The 16,707-nt window shown below is 40.6% G+C and overlaps 2 protein-coding genes across 8 annotated transcripts; one reads left to right on the top strand and one right to left on the bottom strand.

Moving 5' to 3' along the window:
• Nucleotides 1-9: 9 nt before the first annotated feature.
• On the bottom strand, nucleotides 10-10,459 carry LOC135503483 (ras-related protein Rab-38-like). Of its 5 annotated transcripts, none has more exons than XM_064797087.1 (6): nucleotides 6,794-6,942; nucleotides 4,296-4,415; nucleotides 3,614-3,692; nucleotides 3,068-3,249; nucleotides 2,411-2,554; nucleotides 10-2,001 (listed from the first exon to the last, which is right to left on the bottom strand). In XM_064797087.1, the coding sequence occupies exons 1-6, from the start codon at nucleotides 6,935-6,937 to the stop codon at nucleotides 1,885-1,887; spliced, it is 786 nt and encodes a 261-aa protein (XP_064653157.1). In that variant the 5' UTR covers nucleotides 6,938-6,942; the 3' UTR covers nucleotides 10-1,884. The 5 variants fall into 5 exon arrangements, with proteins under 5 accessions (XP_064653157.1, XP_064653159.1, XP_064653160.1 ...); XM_064797089.1 differs by lacking the exon at nucleotides 6,794-6,942 and adding an exon at nucleotides 5,786-5,920; XM_064797090.1 differs by lacking the exon at nucleotides 6,794-6,942 and adding an exon at nucleotides 9,562-9,657 and having other exon boundaries at nucleotides 11-2,001.
• LOC135503482 (solute carrier family 22 member 18-like) lies at nucleotides 5,440-16,036 on the top strand. Of its 3 annotated transcripts, none has more exons than XM_064797086.1 (10): nucleotides 5,440-5,521; nucleotides 11,098-11,422; nucleotides 11,802-12,045; nucleotides 12,512-12,644; nucleotides 12,950-13,059; nucleotides 13,343-13,444; nucleotides 13,633-13,745; nucleotides 14,120-14,221; nucleotides 14,501-14,621; nucleotides 15,091-16,036. In XM_064797086.1, exons 2-10 carry the CDS (start codon nucleotides 11,144-11,146, stop codon nucleotides 15,252-15,254), a joined length of 1,368 nt encoding a protein of 455 aa, XP_064653156.1. In that variant the 5' UTR covers nucleotides 5,440-5,521; nucleotides 11,098-11,143; the 3' UTR covers nucleotides 15,255-16,036. The 3 variants fall into 3 exon arrangements, with proteins under 3 accessions (XP_064653156.1, XP_064653155.1, XP_064653154.1); XM_064797085.1 differs by lacking the exon at nucleotides 5,440-5,521 and adding an exon at nucleotides 10,644-10,769; XM_064797084.1 differs by lacking the exon at nucleotides 5,440-5,521 and adding an exon at nucleotides 10,646-10,773.
• The last annotated feature ends 671 nt before the right edge of the window (nucleotides 16,037-16,707 follow it).

Genomic DNA, 16,707 nt, shown 5'->3' with positions numbered 1-16,707 from the left:
ATCCAAACAAAGTCTTCATTTCTTATTAAATAGATTGTATTGAAATTATGTACAGCCTGTTATGTGTGTCAGCCTTGACTACAATTAAATATCTACAGATTCCTGACAAATCATAATAATTATTTCAAATTATTGAATATTACAATCTCTGCCTAAGACTATAAGTATCCTTGAGAATCCGTTTTCCACCTAGCTGGGAATCGGGTAACTTTCTTACTTGCTGATCTGGCCTTCTGTTGTATCAGTATAATAAGACTACTGGTAACCAGACTTTTTGGCTATTTTTATTGATGCATCTTTCCAAGGTAAAACTAGCTCGGTAAGTGAGGAGACCTGCCTGAATGCATATAATTCTCTGCAAGGTGGGAAACGAAATCTCTAGGGTGATCCGTCCAAATCTCTCAACTGCACATCATCCTCAACCCTGACATATCAAGGTGATGTTGCAGTCTTAAAGACAATCAAACTCTATACCTTTCCCAACTCCCCCAAACCTACCTGGAATCAATAGCACCACAATAATTACTACTACATGTTAACTAGGACAACATGTGTGCATGTTGTAACCGAAAGAGAATTACTCATTTTGAATAATCAGCAATACGGTACAACTACTGCTACCAAACAATGCACATCATACACTGAGCAGTGCAACCTTGTAAAATAAACCAGGGTATTTCAAAACACACATCTTATTGCAGAAGGCAATGGGAGGCGGTATCTGAAAGAGTAAACAAGCTCTTTATTGAATGCTTGTATCTGTTTTAAAATATACCCTCAACTGACTAACCTTGACAACTGCCTAACTATACACTACTGACTGCCAGCGCACTGACTCCCCAAGCATTCTCATCCACGCAACAAACATACTCTCCGTAAAAAGGGAAGGGACATCAGTGGTAGAAGGATTTCCATTGAGTCTCATTTGTCATCATAAAATTGAGTATATCCATGTATGTATACGATTATCAAAGAAAATTAGTCTATAGCAAAAATTACCAAAATCATAAGTACAATACAGTGACACTTCACAGAGTATTTTCACAATGGAAGCACAGCTTTAACAATGATTAGCGAACGACACATTCTGCGAACAGGTTTTCAGGAATACGGCACATTTCTTCAGTACCAATACCGCTGCTGTGGTTTTAACTCATTCGACGTCAATCATATCAAATATTATGGCACCAAATTGATTTCTAAGTACAAAGTAAGTACAAACTACTCGAAATTGAGAAAATTAAACAATTGAAAATGTATGAAACCTCCTGGCACCCGTAGCACAGTTGAAATATAAAGACAAGAGACAGAACCATAACACAAATGGTGTGATCAGAAGACACTCAGGACTGACCGACCGACCGACCGTTGCGACGGAAGCCTACGTCAAGAAACAGTATTCTCCACAACCTGTGACCAATATCAGGCGCAGCAATTACCAGTTTTGCCAACAGATGAGAGAGCTTTTTGTCATGCTTAATAGCAGATTGCAGGAACTAAAATCATTTGTTCACACGGCACTAGAGTCACTGATATTAAAGCTAACTTTATCGAGAAATTCAAACCAACCGTTCCTCCAATGCAGATATTCCCTTCATTGTTACAATGCTCATCAGATATATTAAGTGGTTTTCAGTTGTCAAACATTCCAATCACAATTATCCCCACATTCTCATTTATCAGGCTTTAGGCCAATCAGAAATCACTCGAGAAAATATCAACCAATCAGGAATCGGCATTCATTTTTGAAACAATCAGCTGCCAGTATTGTCATTCCAAAAAAATTTGGTCCAATCAGCTTTCATTGTATTGATTCTCCAGCCAATCAGCAATGGCTCACAGATTTTTAACCAATCACGTCTTAGTCCTTGAATTTCTGCCCAATCAGCAACACCCTGATCCTTTTTCTTTTTCTTTCGGTACTGCTCCGTTGCCGAGGCTAATAATGTTGCCGTCTCTTTCGTCTTCACTGCCGGATTGCATCTTATCATTGGATAAAATCTGAAAGGAAGCAAATCAGTCAGAAATCTTTCTTCTTTCATTTGTTCTGCACTTGGAGGTATTATTCTTCCGGGAGTATCCCACCTCCAAGGCGGGATGAGTGTTTCTTTTACCCACCACTACGGCCAGGCACCAATAGGGTTTATCAGCCTAGTCACTCTGTCTTTGGCTAGAGGCAGAGTCCATCACAAGTCATACCACATGAAAATATCTTTCATTTTCACCTCAAAAATCAGTCAAACAAAAACTCAACCAGTGGGTAATAAAGTGCTAATGTGGCAGTGATAATGTTTTTGAAAGCACCAAACTACAGCAAGTAGCTGGACAGCCTCACAACAGATACACACAAGAAGTTCTGCTGAGCAGGGTCTTTTTTAATTTCCAGCCGAAGCTTTCTAAACAGACTTACCTGCGTGACCAAGCAGCGCGCCGCTTCGTCGATATTGATGTTTTCCTTTGCTGACGTCTCAAACCACGAGACGAAGCCCTTCTCTTTGCAGTAATCATCCATTTGAGCAGAGTTGTTGACTAGGCCTTCCTTAGCTTGATCACACTGAAAGGCAACCAAGACAAGATGGAGGTTCTACTGGCATCTCCTAACCTCCTTCAGTTTCTGCTCACCAAAGCCGACCCTGCACCCACTGTACCCTTCATATCCATGTGAACTGCCATGCCATATCATAACAATGAGGGACTTTGTCACAAAAAGGTGACAGTATTAACATATACTGATTGAATAGAATACAGAACCTTTTGTGGATGAAATCAACACATGGCCTGGAGAATCATTGTGTATTGTGAAGGTAACAGCTACTGCTCTATGGCAATAAAGTTCCTCATTGTCTGAGTGCAAGGTGGTGATTGGGGTTTAGGGATTACACGGAACTATTATTCTCTTTCAATGGGTTCATTCAAGTCGGTGTATTTGACTGACACATGGGTTGAGTGGACCGTGGTCTAATCTCTCAAGCTACTGATTACTTGCTACATGGAATCCACATCAAGCTTGCTTGCCCTGGCATAGACACTCTTCACATCTTAAAGCGACTTGTCCAACAGCACTCACCTTATTTGCTAATAAAACACATGGCACAGGACTTCCATCCGAGAGTTGAACTTTGTTGTCTAAATCATTCTTCCATTTTTGGACCGCCTCGAACGTTGAGGCTCGCGTTACGTCAAAGACTATAAAAGCACCAACCGCTTCCTTGTAATACACTCTCGTCATATTGCCGAACCGCTCTTGACCTGGGAGGGGAAATAATGCTGAATTGATTATATCTTGTTCAATACAAATTTGTCCTAAAATCAAAGATGGTTTCTTAGGTCTTACAAGACTTTTCTACTGACGAGGAAAACTCCAATAAATTGGCATGAGGTTCGATGATGTATAAGCAGATGGACCCCCTGCGTGGATGTTTGGTTTGACCTCAGTGAATCCACATAGGAGCATCTCAGTTTTAAGTCTCATAGATTCATCGTTGATTTGTTGACGCCATCATAAACCAAAAGGACCCATCTATGATAAAACATGCTTTGTGATAATCATCAAAGATTCTACAATGACATTCTGTCATAGATTCTACCAGGACATTTCTGCCTGTGTTAGTACCTGCTATATCCCATAACTGGAGTCTGATGACAGTGTCTGCATCCCAATTGACAACCTTCAATGCAAAGTCTACACCTATCTGCAAAAAATGTTAAGGGAAACAAGAATTCTCACATTCTAATCTTATTCTCGCACTTTTAATGGCTGAGTCATCATGTTGCACGGAAAAAAAAGAAGAGAATGCCATTCCATCAAACTGCTGGAAGTCACCAACAGTGTGAGCTTCCAATGTCCACAGAAGGGCAGAGTTCCCACTTCTGTCATCAAAACATTTCAAGTATAAACGAAGCTCACAAGTCAACAACTTCAACATTTTGTAAAATTCTTCTTTGCTGAATAACCGGGTCCAATTGATCATTGTTGTCTAGGTTAGTCCATCCAAAGATTTAAATTGACCCAATTCCCTGACTTGGCAGATGTAAGTGGGTCAGTCTTTATGAAGTATTTCCTTAATATACATTACATCAATAGGCCAATTGTCCACTGAACCGGTTTCATAACATAGACGCCATTCAACTCAGCCAATGAGCTTAATTCTGGACCTCTGGTTATGTCAACGATGAGAATCTAAGTCAAACTTATCATTGATCAACAAAATACATGTGTAAAGTTTTCTCCAAATCCATGACTCACACCTGTGTAATCCCATTTTGCGCCAATTTTTTTCGTTAGAAAAGGATACCGTTGCTCGATAATGCTGTGAGAAGAACTGATGCACATAACGCTTAATGATACTTGTCTTTCCCGTCCCAAGTTCGCCGATGACGAGAATTTTGTAGAGATGCTCACGCTTCTCTGAGGTCTGCAAGTAAAAAGATGGAGAAGTTGTGTTATCACAATTATCTAAAACAAAGACTTCACACATGCCCAGGAAAAGTTGGTCGAGATGCACCTCGGTCATCTGAAAGTAGAAAAAGATGGAGAATTGTGGCGTAATAAAAACAATATCACACCAGTCTTTATCCAAGCAAGAGAATTCCTGCCCCCCCCCCCCCCCTTGAGGCTGGAAACACCACCTTACTGTGTCTGTGATTCGTGTCAGTGAATCTTTGGCCAACACTAGGCAACATCTAAAGGATCCGATAGCGCACGTCAGATGGCCCTAATCCTGGTTCTGTCCAATTAAGGAGATACTATACTGTGCAACTGAAGACAACAGGAGGAATGACAATAGAACAAGAGGCCCACAGGCCTGTTGCTCAGCTGCATGACCTTGCTGGAGGGCGAGGATGAGTCCAGATGAACATGATTGGATGGGCTCGAATCCAGAAATAACTGATCCAGAGAAAAAACAAACTGGAACACTGCACCAAGATCAACTTTCATCCCCAAAATAACATTCACGCAGGTGAATGAATAATTAGATGCAAAAGCCAAATATCAGATCTAATACGAATGGTGCCATCTTCATTGTCGCAAATGATGAAATTTTCAAAATTGAAAAAAAGTACATAAATAATATTTTATAATTATTGCTCTATTGTTCATGTCGCCATTGAATAAACAGGCCTCTGAGCAGAATTTTTATTTCAACTGGCCAAATGACATTTGAAAAGTGAAGCAAATTAGGTGGCAGAATGCATATATAATACCACAGGACTCTCAATGATATAATGTACAATATTCTCAAAGCGCTTTGCGGAACAATTACTACAAAAAATGTCATAGAAAATGAGCCCTTGCTGCTGTCGTGGGCCTACAGTCATGAAAAGTCAGGATGTGAAACTTGGCATAAATGGTCAGGATGTCATACTCAGCATAGATGAGACGGATGTAAGCACTAGGTGTGAAAGGCCAGGACACTCACCGCCATATATGGTTGCTAGTTATGATCTCAGCAAATCCCTTTCCTATCCGAGCATGCACTATCCTACGAAGTCAGAAGATGACACACAACGGTTTGTTCAGGTGATTATAGTTTACAAGTACGTCATATGATCAATAAGTTCATTGAAATTGTGTCGAAGCATGTGATATTGACATGTATATATTGTAAAAAGGCCTGCATGCTAAGGCATGTATGTATATGTAAGGGTTAATGAGTGACCATTGACATTGTGAGAGACCTCATGTCATGAACCTAGATCTAGGCCACGCTTCAATTTATAAAGCAAAAACCGAGATCAAAATATAGTTTCATTTCAGTTCTAAAACGTCAAAAGTGGCCCTTACCTCCCCCGCAGTTGTGCTGGCATGGACACTCAGTTTCAATCTGTTAATCCTGAGATTATCAACGTCTTTTGAATGTTTATGTACGTCTGAACAATATCCAGTTAGCGGCATGGTTTTATCATCCCAAGAAACCAGCAGAAATCCTCTCAGTGCTGTTTGATCCAAATAAAACCAGAATCTTTAAAATTCAAAATAAATCCCAGCAAACACTTTTTGTCCAAATGAAAATGTTACTTCTTGTCAAACTCAGTCGTGTATTATGCTGAGACATTTGAACAGGGCTTGACGAAATCCTACTTTCAGCTATTTAAAAACCCAGGTCCAAATGTTTAACCTGGGTTCTACCACATCTAACTATAATTTACAAATATGCTAGATGATGTCAAGTAGTTTTCTCGATGGTGATATTTCAAGCCAGACAAACCTTCAGCAACATTTCAAAGTTAGGGATCGTCACAAAATACGTTCCACAGGATAGGATTAAGTTTCACCCCGTTTCCCAAATCTAAACAGAAAACACTGATGACCACACGGTAAGAACAGTCATGAGACTAATCCAACAGACGCAAGAGGCCGACACCCTTATACAAGTAAAAATGATCGAGGACGCCTGAATGGTTGTTCGGACAAGTCTCAAGTTGAACCATCTAAAGTACATGAATTACATCCACAGATATGAGCACCAAGAGTGTTTATATTTAATGCCGTAACAACATACAACAAAAAAGAGCGACCGCATTCAATTCAGTCTTATTATTATCCCAGTCATGCCCATTCATTATCTGGGGGGGGGGGGGGGGGGGGGTCAGTGGCATAGTGGTTAGAATGCCAGGCTCAGAATCAGAAGGTCCTGGGTTCGACTCATAGAAGGCTAACCCCCGTTTCTTCTTTGTGGAACAATCTTTGATTCGTTGCGAATGCGTTTTTTAACTAAACAGAATATGGGTTTTGCATACAAACATCATTTTAGTGAATTATCCCAAGAGTAAAGGGCGTTAGTTGCCTTACCTTTCCCACAATGGTGGCTGCATCCAACATTTTGATTTTATCGGACACATCAGCACTGATACACCTTATTGTCATCGAATGATTCGTCCGTGAAATTGTAACAGAGTGTTGAGTAGAATCCTTCAAGGCCTTCTCCACATCCATGTTAAATCTATCTATTGGTTTCACCGCATTGTTTATTTCACAATAGTGGTCATGGGGGTATACTATTTTTATAAGCCTGTATCACGTGATATGAATTGTTTTTAAAACAGATTTAGAGATGCAAGAATAGATTGTAATTACTGGCCCACTTCCTGCATTTTGTAACACTATAATAACCATTACAATAACAACTTAGAAGCCAATCTGAGCTGGCAGAAATCAAAAATGAAATATGGCATACTTTTTGAAAAAATTTAAAAAAAACTATTGGTTGTTTGCCAAATACTGTGAGGGAGGGTGTTTATCAAAGCCAATGTGCTTTGCATTGTAACCTCAACATCAAAGTGCCCATGAGAATTTGCCTTGAATTCAACAAGTTTAACATGTTCAACAAGGTCATTAGATTCCCTACCTTTCCCAACTTCCTGTCAACACTTGCTGCATCCAACAATATCATGTCCCCCTCAGAGTCACATCCCACGCCACCACTCATGCTTCTTGCCGCTTTCAAATTCCGCGTATTTTTGAAATGCTTTTCAACTTCCGTATCATAACCTCTCAATTGAAGGGGTGCAGTTTCCCGTTTGAAATATCCAGTATAGACGGCAGACGCTGTACCCATTCTAAACGAGGGTTTTTCAAGTGTCTGTCAGTGAGCCTGTTCTGGGTCTTAAATTCCTGTCCATAATAGTTCAACAAACTCTAATCGCACCAATACAAAAGACCTCGAGCATAAAGTTTCAATACATAGTTCAGGCCTTATATACAAGTAATTACAATATTACATCATAGGAAAAAAACTCAAAAGTACAGATGAGGTGTACTTTCCAAATCATGCACTTTTGGAAATATTCTGCTAAAGTCTGCTTCAACCTTTTATACCTTATTACTTCACAGTGTACAAGTACAAGTTCTATTAACTCTCATCCTCCCTGGTCAGGGAGAGTTTCTGTCAGGCAGAAAGAACCGACTCTGAAAGAATATTTTGCCAAAGCAATTACACTTCAATTAAGTTCAACTATAGTCTGACAAGGAATCGTCGTTGGTCATCCAAGGTAAGGTTAAGATGAACCAGGTTGGTCTTGGGGAGATATCAGGTGCACCAGAAGACACCTATCATTTCAGGTTGGTCTTGGGTAGATATCAGGTGCACCAGAAGACACCTATCATTTCAGGTTGGTCTTGGGTAGATATCAGGTGCACCAGAAGACACCTAGCATTTCAGGTTGGTCTTGGGTAGGTATCAGGTGCACCAGAAGACACCTATCATTTCAGGTTGGTCTTGGGTAGGTATCAGGTGCACCAGAAGACACCTATCATTTCAGGTTGGTCTTGGGTAGATATCAGGTGCACCAGAAGACACCTAGCATTTCAGGTTGGTCTTGGGTAGATATCAGGTGCACCAGAAGACACCTAGCATTTCAGCGTCGATGAAGAATGGAGAACCTGACTGGCCACTTCATCATTGACTTTATAATGATACTGGGCAATCAGCAGTGGTGCTACTAGTTACCATGGTTACCTCAAATTGCTTTTTTCGATGAAAGGGTTCTCTGAAGCCAACATCCTCTGTGGTCCTTTTTTTGCACAAGCCTTCATTAGAAATCATCCAATCACCATTAAGAGAAAATTGGCCCTGTCCTATCAAGTCAATATCCGCCAATTCACTTTGAGAAATACTGCGGGATACGTCATGTGAAGTCAACAGAATGTAAGCACTGTTAATCCAAGGCATCTCGTACAAAAATAGCGGCATTTCAGGAGCATATAAGGAACATAGCAAGTTAAATGAAGATACATCACACGGCAAATCCATTGTTGCTTTTCAATTCTGCAATGAAGCTGACGTAATAGGTTCGATTCCTCCGATGTTGAGGCAGCAGGTTGGATTTTTGCCTCTTATTTCTCTGAAGTTGTTTGAAACACGTTTGATAGTCAATGTCTGGGTTGAGCTGTTACATTTGAGAGGCTATCAATCATGATTGTTTTTTAAATCACTGCAATATTGAACTGGAGTGAAAATTGGCAAAAATGGAGCCCATTAAAGTTGTTATTGTCCTAATTATCCAGCAAAAAGTCAAATCAATCATTTATAAAAAATTCAAAATGACACTTATTTTAAACTGAGAGAGAGAGATTAAATGGACTCGTTCATTACATGTGTCTTTGACCGACTCTTACTCAACAGTTCACCAGACATGTCAGACACAAATTCTGACCCCTTCAATCTCAAAAGTTCTTTTGAGTAAAGAGGTTTCCCAAGGAGCTACCAGTCATACTTACAGGTTGCCCCATTCATGCCATTGGTAACTTGACATCAAGCAATGAAATAGATCATGCTGCGAAGTTTTTGTAAAGTCCCTCAATCCTTGTGGCAACTAAGTGTCTTACTCAAGGACACAATGATGAAACAGCGTGATTCTTCAGAGTCAAACCAACGACTTCCTGATTATGAGCCTAACGCTCTACCACTGATGTCACTGGAGAGACCAATCACTTTCTTGCAGAAGTTTGCAAGTGAGAGTGATCATCGTTCATGCACAGCAATTTCGAGCAGGCCACATAAATAAAGCTCACAGATAGAAAAGACCTTTTCATAATCAAAACGTCTATTTCATACTTACATCTGGCATGTTGTGACGAACCTTACTTTCTGTCTGACACAGAATATGTGCACCATGATTCCGAGGCATCTTCCTCAAAGTGATGCCTAACACATTGAATAAGATGATGATCTGAATGTGTTGCTTGATTCTAAATCTAGGTCATCTAGCAGCCGACATGTGAGGCATGTGATGTGAAGCAAAACTCATGGCGATAAGCATGACAATGGAGCATGAGTCCCTTTTCATCATGTCATGAATTTCAGGCCCGGTATGGTCAGGCCCCTTGAACAAGCATAAACTGAACTGTAGCACAAAAACAATGCTGCACTGAGCTATCAAGTCATGATATATTGTTACAGAGAGTCCAATGTTTGTTGACCGTTGTCAGAGGTTGACGATGTCACCAATAGCATCTTTGCGCCGCCCTTTAACTGTAAGGCAACAAAATACGATTCTTCAAACCAGCACCGCCGTCACCACCATCATCACCGCCAATTCAATTCAATTCACATATTCAATATCGTGCAACGTTAGGCCCATCCAAGTCAGTGACGTCATTTCCCTATTCCAGTATTCTTACATGACCACATCGGCATCATCATGACGTAAGATCCAGGAGTTGGACAATGTGCCTGACATCATCTGTTTTTGGGCTGGTCTGACAGACCCCAAAAAATAGGATAAGTGTCGTTAGTGTGATTTCTCATCGATTCATTTTCATTTTCATCATCATCATCATCATTGCAACTGCAAAAGTATGCTGAAAAAGCTTTACCTTACCATTTTGAATTCGTCTACTCTTTTTTACCGGTTCTTGCTGCTTACATTAGGTAAAGTAAGTTCAGGAACTCCAAATATCAGGAAAAAGTGAAAAGTTATTATTTCATGAAATTTTTGAGAAGTCACATGATTTGCTGTTGCAAAGTCGTGGAAAGGTCCACACATTTTTTAATTTCCTTATTAAAGTAACACTATAAGAAATACATCTCAATATATGTATAGACATAGAAAAAATAAGTGCTTTGTACAATTTTCTGATAGAATAAGACAAAATACATGATTTACATTTGTATTTCGTTTATATCTTTTCATCATCATCGTCGCAACATCAACAATGGCGGACAGTTTGTAGATTTCGATATTTGTTACAAAATCGGTGATAAATCGACCATTTCTGACTCATCTTTTGACTTATATACATTTGAACTGGTAAAAGTTGGGAAGTTGTAGGTATATTTTCAAAATCAATCAAGATGATTGGCATGTTTGGAGAAGAAATTGCTGAAAACCTACTTAAAAAAGTGATGATCATGACACTAGGCCTACCATGTACAGTACACTGTCACACACTAGGCCTACACTGTAGTCTAGTCTACATCCACAGTAGGCCTACACATGTACACGTACCTGTACACTACAGTGAACACTGTACTCGAGTGTGTGACCGTGCTGACATATAGGCTAACGTTGTGCGATATTGGGGGGGGGGGGGGGCCACAAAAAACCAACCACCCTTGCAAGGCTAAATCTTAATCTATGTCATTCTGTTTTCAGATTATCAAATTTATGTCTGGATCAGCCTTGATGACAAGAAGAGAGAATGAAGCTACGTTCTGGTCATAGATGGAGTGGTGACTCCAGCAGCATGGCAACATCAGATGAAGCCAGAGTCGCCAGTAGTATCGAGGGTGAAAACTATGCAAATGAATTGAGAGTAAATGGCATGATGCCAAAACCAAAGATTAATCCCATTAGTAGTGGTGATGGCGATGGAGATAAACAACAACGACAGTTGTCCGACCGATCCATTCTAATGATCACGCATTTCAATGTGTTCCTTTATGCGTTATTCTTCTGGATACAGAATGGTATCATGCCAGTAAGTTGAAACATATATCGAAGGCAGCCTGCACCATTCTTTGGGTTCCTTCGCCCTTTGAATATAAATGCACTTTACTATTGTAAAAAAAAAATTTCAGAGAATAAAATCTGTTAGGTATTGTTGCAGCAGGTAGCCAGCAAACATCCAAATGCATGATGAAGTACGTTGTTACACAAAGTCAAGCTGGTGATTCAATTTACAAATCTTTTTTCCTGGCATGCATTTTGCATCGCTTCAAATAAGAAATTGACTTGTTTTTGGCACTTAACAGTAAGAACAAAAAAGAAACTGATGAAGGAATCTTTCATAAGAAAAAGGTTTATTGCTCTTGTAAAGGCTGCATTTTTCGTCCTCTAACTGAAACTTTTCTTTTCAGTTTCTGACCAAAAAGTTGGGTGTGAATACTGTGATGTACGGATATCTTCAGACAACATTTGCTACCGTCCAGCTACTTGGTGGGCCAGTTTTTGGCAGATTTGGGGACATTTATGGCAGCAAGTATGCCCTGATGTTGGCGTTCAGCTCGGCAACAATGACCTATGGAATTCTTGCACTCGCTAATAGTGTCGAAGTTCTATTCCTATCTCGAATTTTCTCAGTATTTCTCCATGTTATGCAAGGTAGGTTATCTTTAAGATTGTCACCATTAGTGTGAGAGGGTGATGGTACATTCTGAAGCCCTTGGTTCCAATAAAGTGTATGGGAGGGGGGGGGCAGAGGAAGAGAAGTGGCCTTACGATTGAGAGATCCTGCGTTGGAGTCATGGCTGAGTGGCTACTTAGTTCTCCTATGATCTGTTCAAATGATCGCTTTGCAGCTGCTCTTTTAACCCTCAGATTCATTTCTGTGGAGATCAGGGTAATGTTGCATTTAGCCGGGGAAACCTGGAGAAGCACTATATAAAAACTAAATGTTATCGTTTATTTACTATTATTATAACTATTATCGTTATCTATTAATGTTACATTTGAGGTAGAAGAGGAATTGATACCTCATTCTATGTACAGGGTGTCTCGCCATACACAACTCAGGTTGAGTTGTCATTTCGCTTTCTATCACTGCGGTTATATGACTTTTCACTTTCAGGTGGCCTGATGATTGTAACAGACCTCTCTGACTCGTCAAACCGAGCAGATTCCATCGCTAAACTTGGGGTCAGTTATGGACTTGGTTTCACAGTGGGGCCATCTATTGGTGGATTGATTGCAAGCCACTACAGGTAATGCCATGCAGTGCCGAATTGAAGGTGGAGTAATTTGGAATCCAAGGTTGAAGTCTGAATCACTAAATAAACACTGGCTGGTGGCATCTTACGTCATTTGACACAAATTCTCATCCTGAGTGATGACCACTATAAAGCCCTACAAGTGAGTGACTTCGCAGGCTCAAAAACTTGGGCATCAAGATGCAAGTCTGGTTCAACATCGAGTCGTCTTGATTATATTGAGAGGCATTAATCTTGGATAGCGCAAGAGTAACATTGACCTGTACAACTGGTGAAGAGTTTGAATTTTCCATTTGCAGTGAACAAACTGCTGCATTCATCTCCTTCCTTGGATCCCTTGGCAGCATCGTGATGATCTTCTTCACATTCCCGACAAAAACCAAGCAACACGATGCACCACTTTCTGAAGGTCAGTACTCGCCACTCTTTCACAAACAAGAAGTATTCGAGACTTATTGAGTTATTCAAAAAACTACTGTGAAACTTCCACAAATGAGGTCTTGCCCATCAAAACAGCTGTCCATGGTTGCTCAATCAGCCTTGGCAGTAACGTTGGCGTCACAACGCTGCTATTGTACATGAAGACGATATTTACTGAAGGAAATAGCGCTCTCATTTGTTAAAATTTGCAGATCTATGTATCGATTTCAAGCAACTTCTATCAGTGAACATGTATGCTTTCATCGTTTCAGCGGAAGCCATATCCAATCGCAGTGTGTTCAGTATGTTTGAGATTCTCTCGTTACTTAAGAAGCCTGGAGCCCCATTGCTGCTCATGATCAAGTTAATCACAGGTAACTATCATAGACAAGCTTAACCAGCATTCTGCCAATTAAGATGGCCGCCAGTGTCCGTGGCCATTTCATTTTCCCACCGAACACATTTTGTTAAGGAAATAGGCTTCCCTTGTCTATGTGGGCCTGCCGGAGGCTATTACTCCAAGATTGGGAGTTGAATGTAAAAGGTCAATCTCTTGTTTCAGGTCTCCCAGCTGGAATATTCCAGAGTATGTTTGCAGTGGTTGCCATGGAGAAGTTCCAGTTGACGCCAGCTACAAATGGTTACATTATGTCTTATGTTGGCATTGTTGGTTTGGTAAGCATGACGTATTACCCGTGTAAAATGATGTGACCCACTCGTCTCTGTAGAATATATCTCATACCAGTGACAATCCTGTGTATTGATCACTTCATTAAACTCTACCTGTGGATTCACACATTTTTATGAGATGTCACGAAAAGGGCCAGCCACCTTCAATGCTACACCGACCTTTTAGGTACGTGGATCGAGTATAAGCATGGACTGCTGCTGAAGTTAGTTTGCTAACATGTCCGTGCTAACACCTCATGGCAATGATGCGTCAGTCCCGTTGTAGCCAGTGATGTCACTATCAGCCAATGACCGAGCCATCGCTTTCTTCCTGCAAGATCTAATCCTGTTAGTTGTAATCTCTTACCTATTTATTTCAGATTATGCAGGGTTTTGGTGTTGGATTCTTGAATAAGAGATTTGGAGAACAAACCATGATTAAAATAGGAATATTCATCACCATGTGTGCATATCTAATGCTGGTAGGTTAAACTGTGAAAAGTATGTCGCGCGTACATGTACAAGTTTGAAGGTTTAGTATGCAGTCACACAACTGTTTCTTTGCGTTCTCTTTTGATGCAAGGCCATTGAAAGGAGAAGCTCTCGCATTCTTTGGATTAGAGTGCAAGCAGGGTCAATGACTAGGATTGAAGTCCTGAATGGAGGCCCAGATGACCACACATCCTCTATCGCACTGTGAAGAGAGTGTCGCTCGTCGTTCTTATTTGTTGCCCTTCTCATTATCACTTATGTCATTTCAGTGTTATGTTGAGAACATCTGGCAGTTGGCTATCGTCCTGTTTCCGCTGGTTGTTGGTATGACCATCAAGACGGTCATCATCAGTAGCTCTCTCACAAAAACAGTCAGCGATGCAGATACGGGTACGTACTGACAATTTAATGTTTGAGAGAAATTCGACATTAAATCCTCAACCTAGATTTGCCTCAGTCAGGTTTCCCCGGTGGTAATCTGATCTTTTAAAAAGCTCCTCAATAACTGCTCCCAATACTCCTGGTCTCAAACAAGCTGACCTTGGAGGTTCTTCCTGGGGATGTAATCCCTCTAATATTATTCGACCTCGTTTTTCTGGAAAAATCAGTCTGCGTTGTCACTGTGTGACAATTGTGACGAGATGGCACAGGTAGCAGAGAGAACTGGCCAAAGTTCTTCTCAAACAAATTTTCGAATATTTGAAAAAAAACGTCAACAAAGTAGGCTATAAATTAACAAACCGTGAAGGTGTACGTGTAGTTGAAAGACCTGATGATATGAACATTCACTGGAAAAACCTGCGATAGATGGTTTCATCAGTTATATAGGGATTCTATATTTCATCTTCTCCCATTCCAGGTACAATGCTGGGCATGAATATGGCAGTCAACTCGCTCATCCGCAGTTTCTCCCCAACGGTTGGTGGCATCTTGATCAGTTATTACGGCTGGATCGTGATGGGATACTTTGGATTCATCTGCTGTGCTTTGACAGCAGTGTATCTATGGCTACATAGACGATAGGATACTCAAACAAGAGACTGAGTTTCGAAAATTGGAGTCCATTTTGCATAAAGATGTGTACAGGTGTGGGGGGATTGAAAAGACGATTTGAACATCTGAAAAACAGGAAAGTGTCTTACGATCGAAATAAGTCAGCAGCCACTAAAGTTGACACATTCTGACTGGTGATTGTAGAGACCAAGATCGATTTCATGAACTGCATAATCTGCCCAGTTTGAGAGGTTTCTGTTGTGGCTTTACTTGTCCCCAAGTCATGATCATGTGGCTTGGTCACATGATCATGTGGCTTGGTCACATGATCATGTGGCTTGGTCACATGTACCTTCAATTTCAAGACTTCTGATGATGTTTGAGGTGATTGTCTTCTTGGCTTGTACGGGTTGTGCTGGTTTCATAATGATGGTGTACTACTTGGAAAATCTATTTTGCAGATGGAAGCACTTATCAAAGCATTCAATGGTAAACAAATTTATCCAGCAAATTTCACCTTATTTTCATAGGTATTTCCCAATTTTCAAACCTGTGGTACGTTTTATTGTATGTGTGACCAGCCTGAGGCAAATGAGGCTTATTTTCAGATTGTCAGTTAGAGGACTCTACTTTGACTGGATGACATTTTTTAATCCAACACGAATATGCAAGGCTCTACTATTTAATTGTTCAGGATATTTTACAAATCTTTAATCTTTCAATTGTTTCTGATGCAATATGTTGTCTGCTAACAAGATTTCATGTTACTGAATACTGTCCGTTACCTTTAATAAATTTTATGTATCATTGAATAGATATTTGTCGTATTTCATGGATAAAAATCCTCCCAAGCTCCCCTGACCCCCCCCCCCCCCCTGAGAGTGCAGTTGAGCCCCTTAGCACAATAGGGACTAGGTGCAAGTTTTTGAGCAATACGGTTAAAAAAATAACACTGTGTACAAGTGTGATGATTTGTGAGTAACCTCCTTCACTATAACATATTGACCCTAGCCTGCTGTGGCACCAAGGGGCTTGATAAAGAAAATCCCCTGCTAGATCAGACTAAGTCACCTCATCCCCTTACTGAACATCCATCGGTGTTGCCTCTGTAGCCATTGTCTAGAAGTTGAGCAATGTCAATACAATACATTGAGAGTCGCTCCCACTGTGTAGTGGTCCCAAGTTGTCAGTCAGAGATGGTGATGTCAATACAATGCATTGAGAGTCGCTCCCACTGTGTAGTGGTCCCAAGTTGTCAGTCAGAGATGGTGATGTCAATACAATACATTGAGAGTCGCTCCCACTGTGTAGTGGTCCCAAGTTGTCAGTCAGAGATGGTGATGTCAATACAATGCATTGAGAGTCGCTCCCACTGTGTAGTGGTCCCAAGTTGTCAGTCAGAGATGGTGATGGAGAAGACGTAGACAAGAGGAGGAGGCTGTGCTGGACAGTGTCCCTATACTGACCAAAACTTTGGCTGTCG

This window comes from Lineus longissimus, chromosome 19 (genome assembly GCF_910592395.1).
Source record: "Lineus longissimus chromosome 19, tnLinLong1.2, whole genome shotgun sequence".
NCBI lineage: Eukaryota > Metazoa > Nemertea > Pilidiophora > Heteronemertea > Lineidae > Lineus > Lineus longissimus.
Note: the sequence above shows the minus strand (reverse complement) of the source record. Positions and strands in the feature narration are given on the sequence as shown.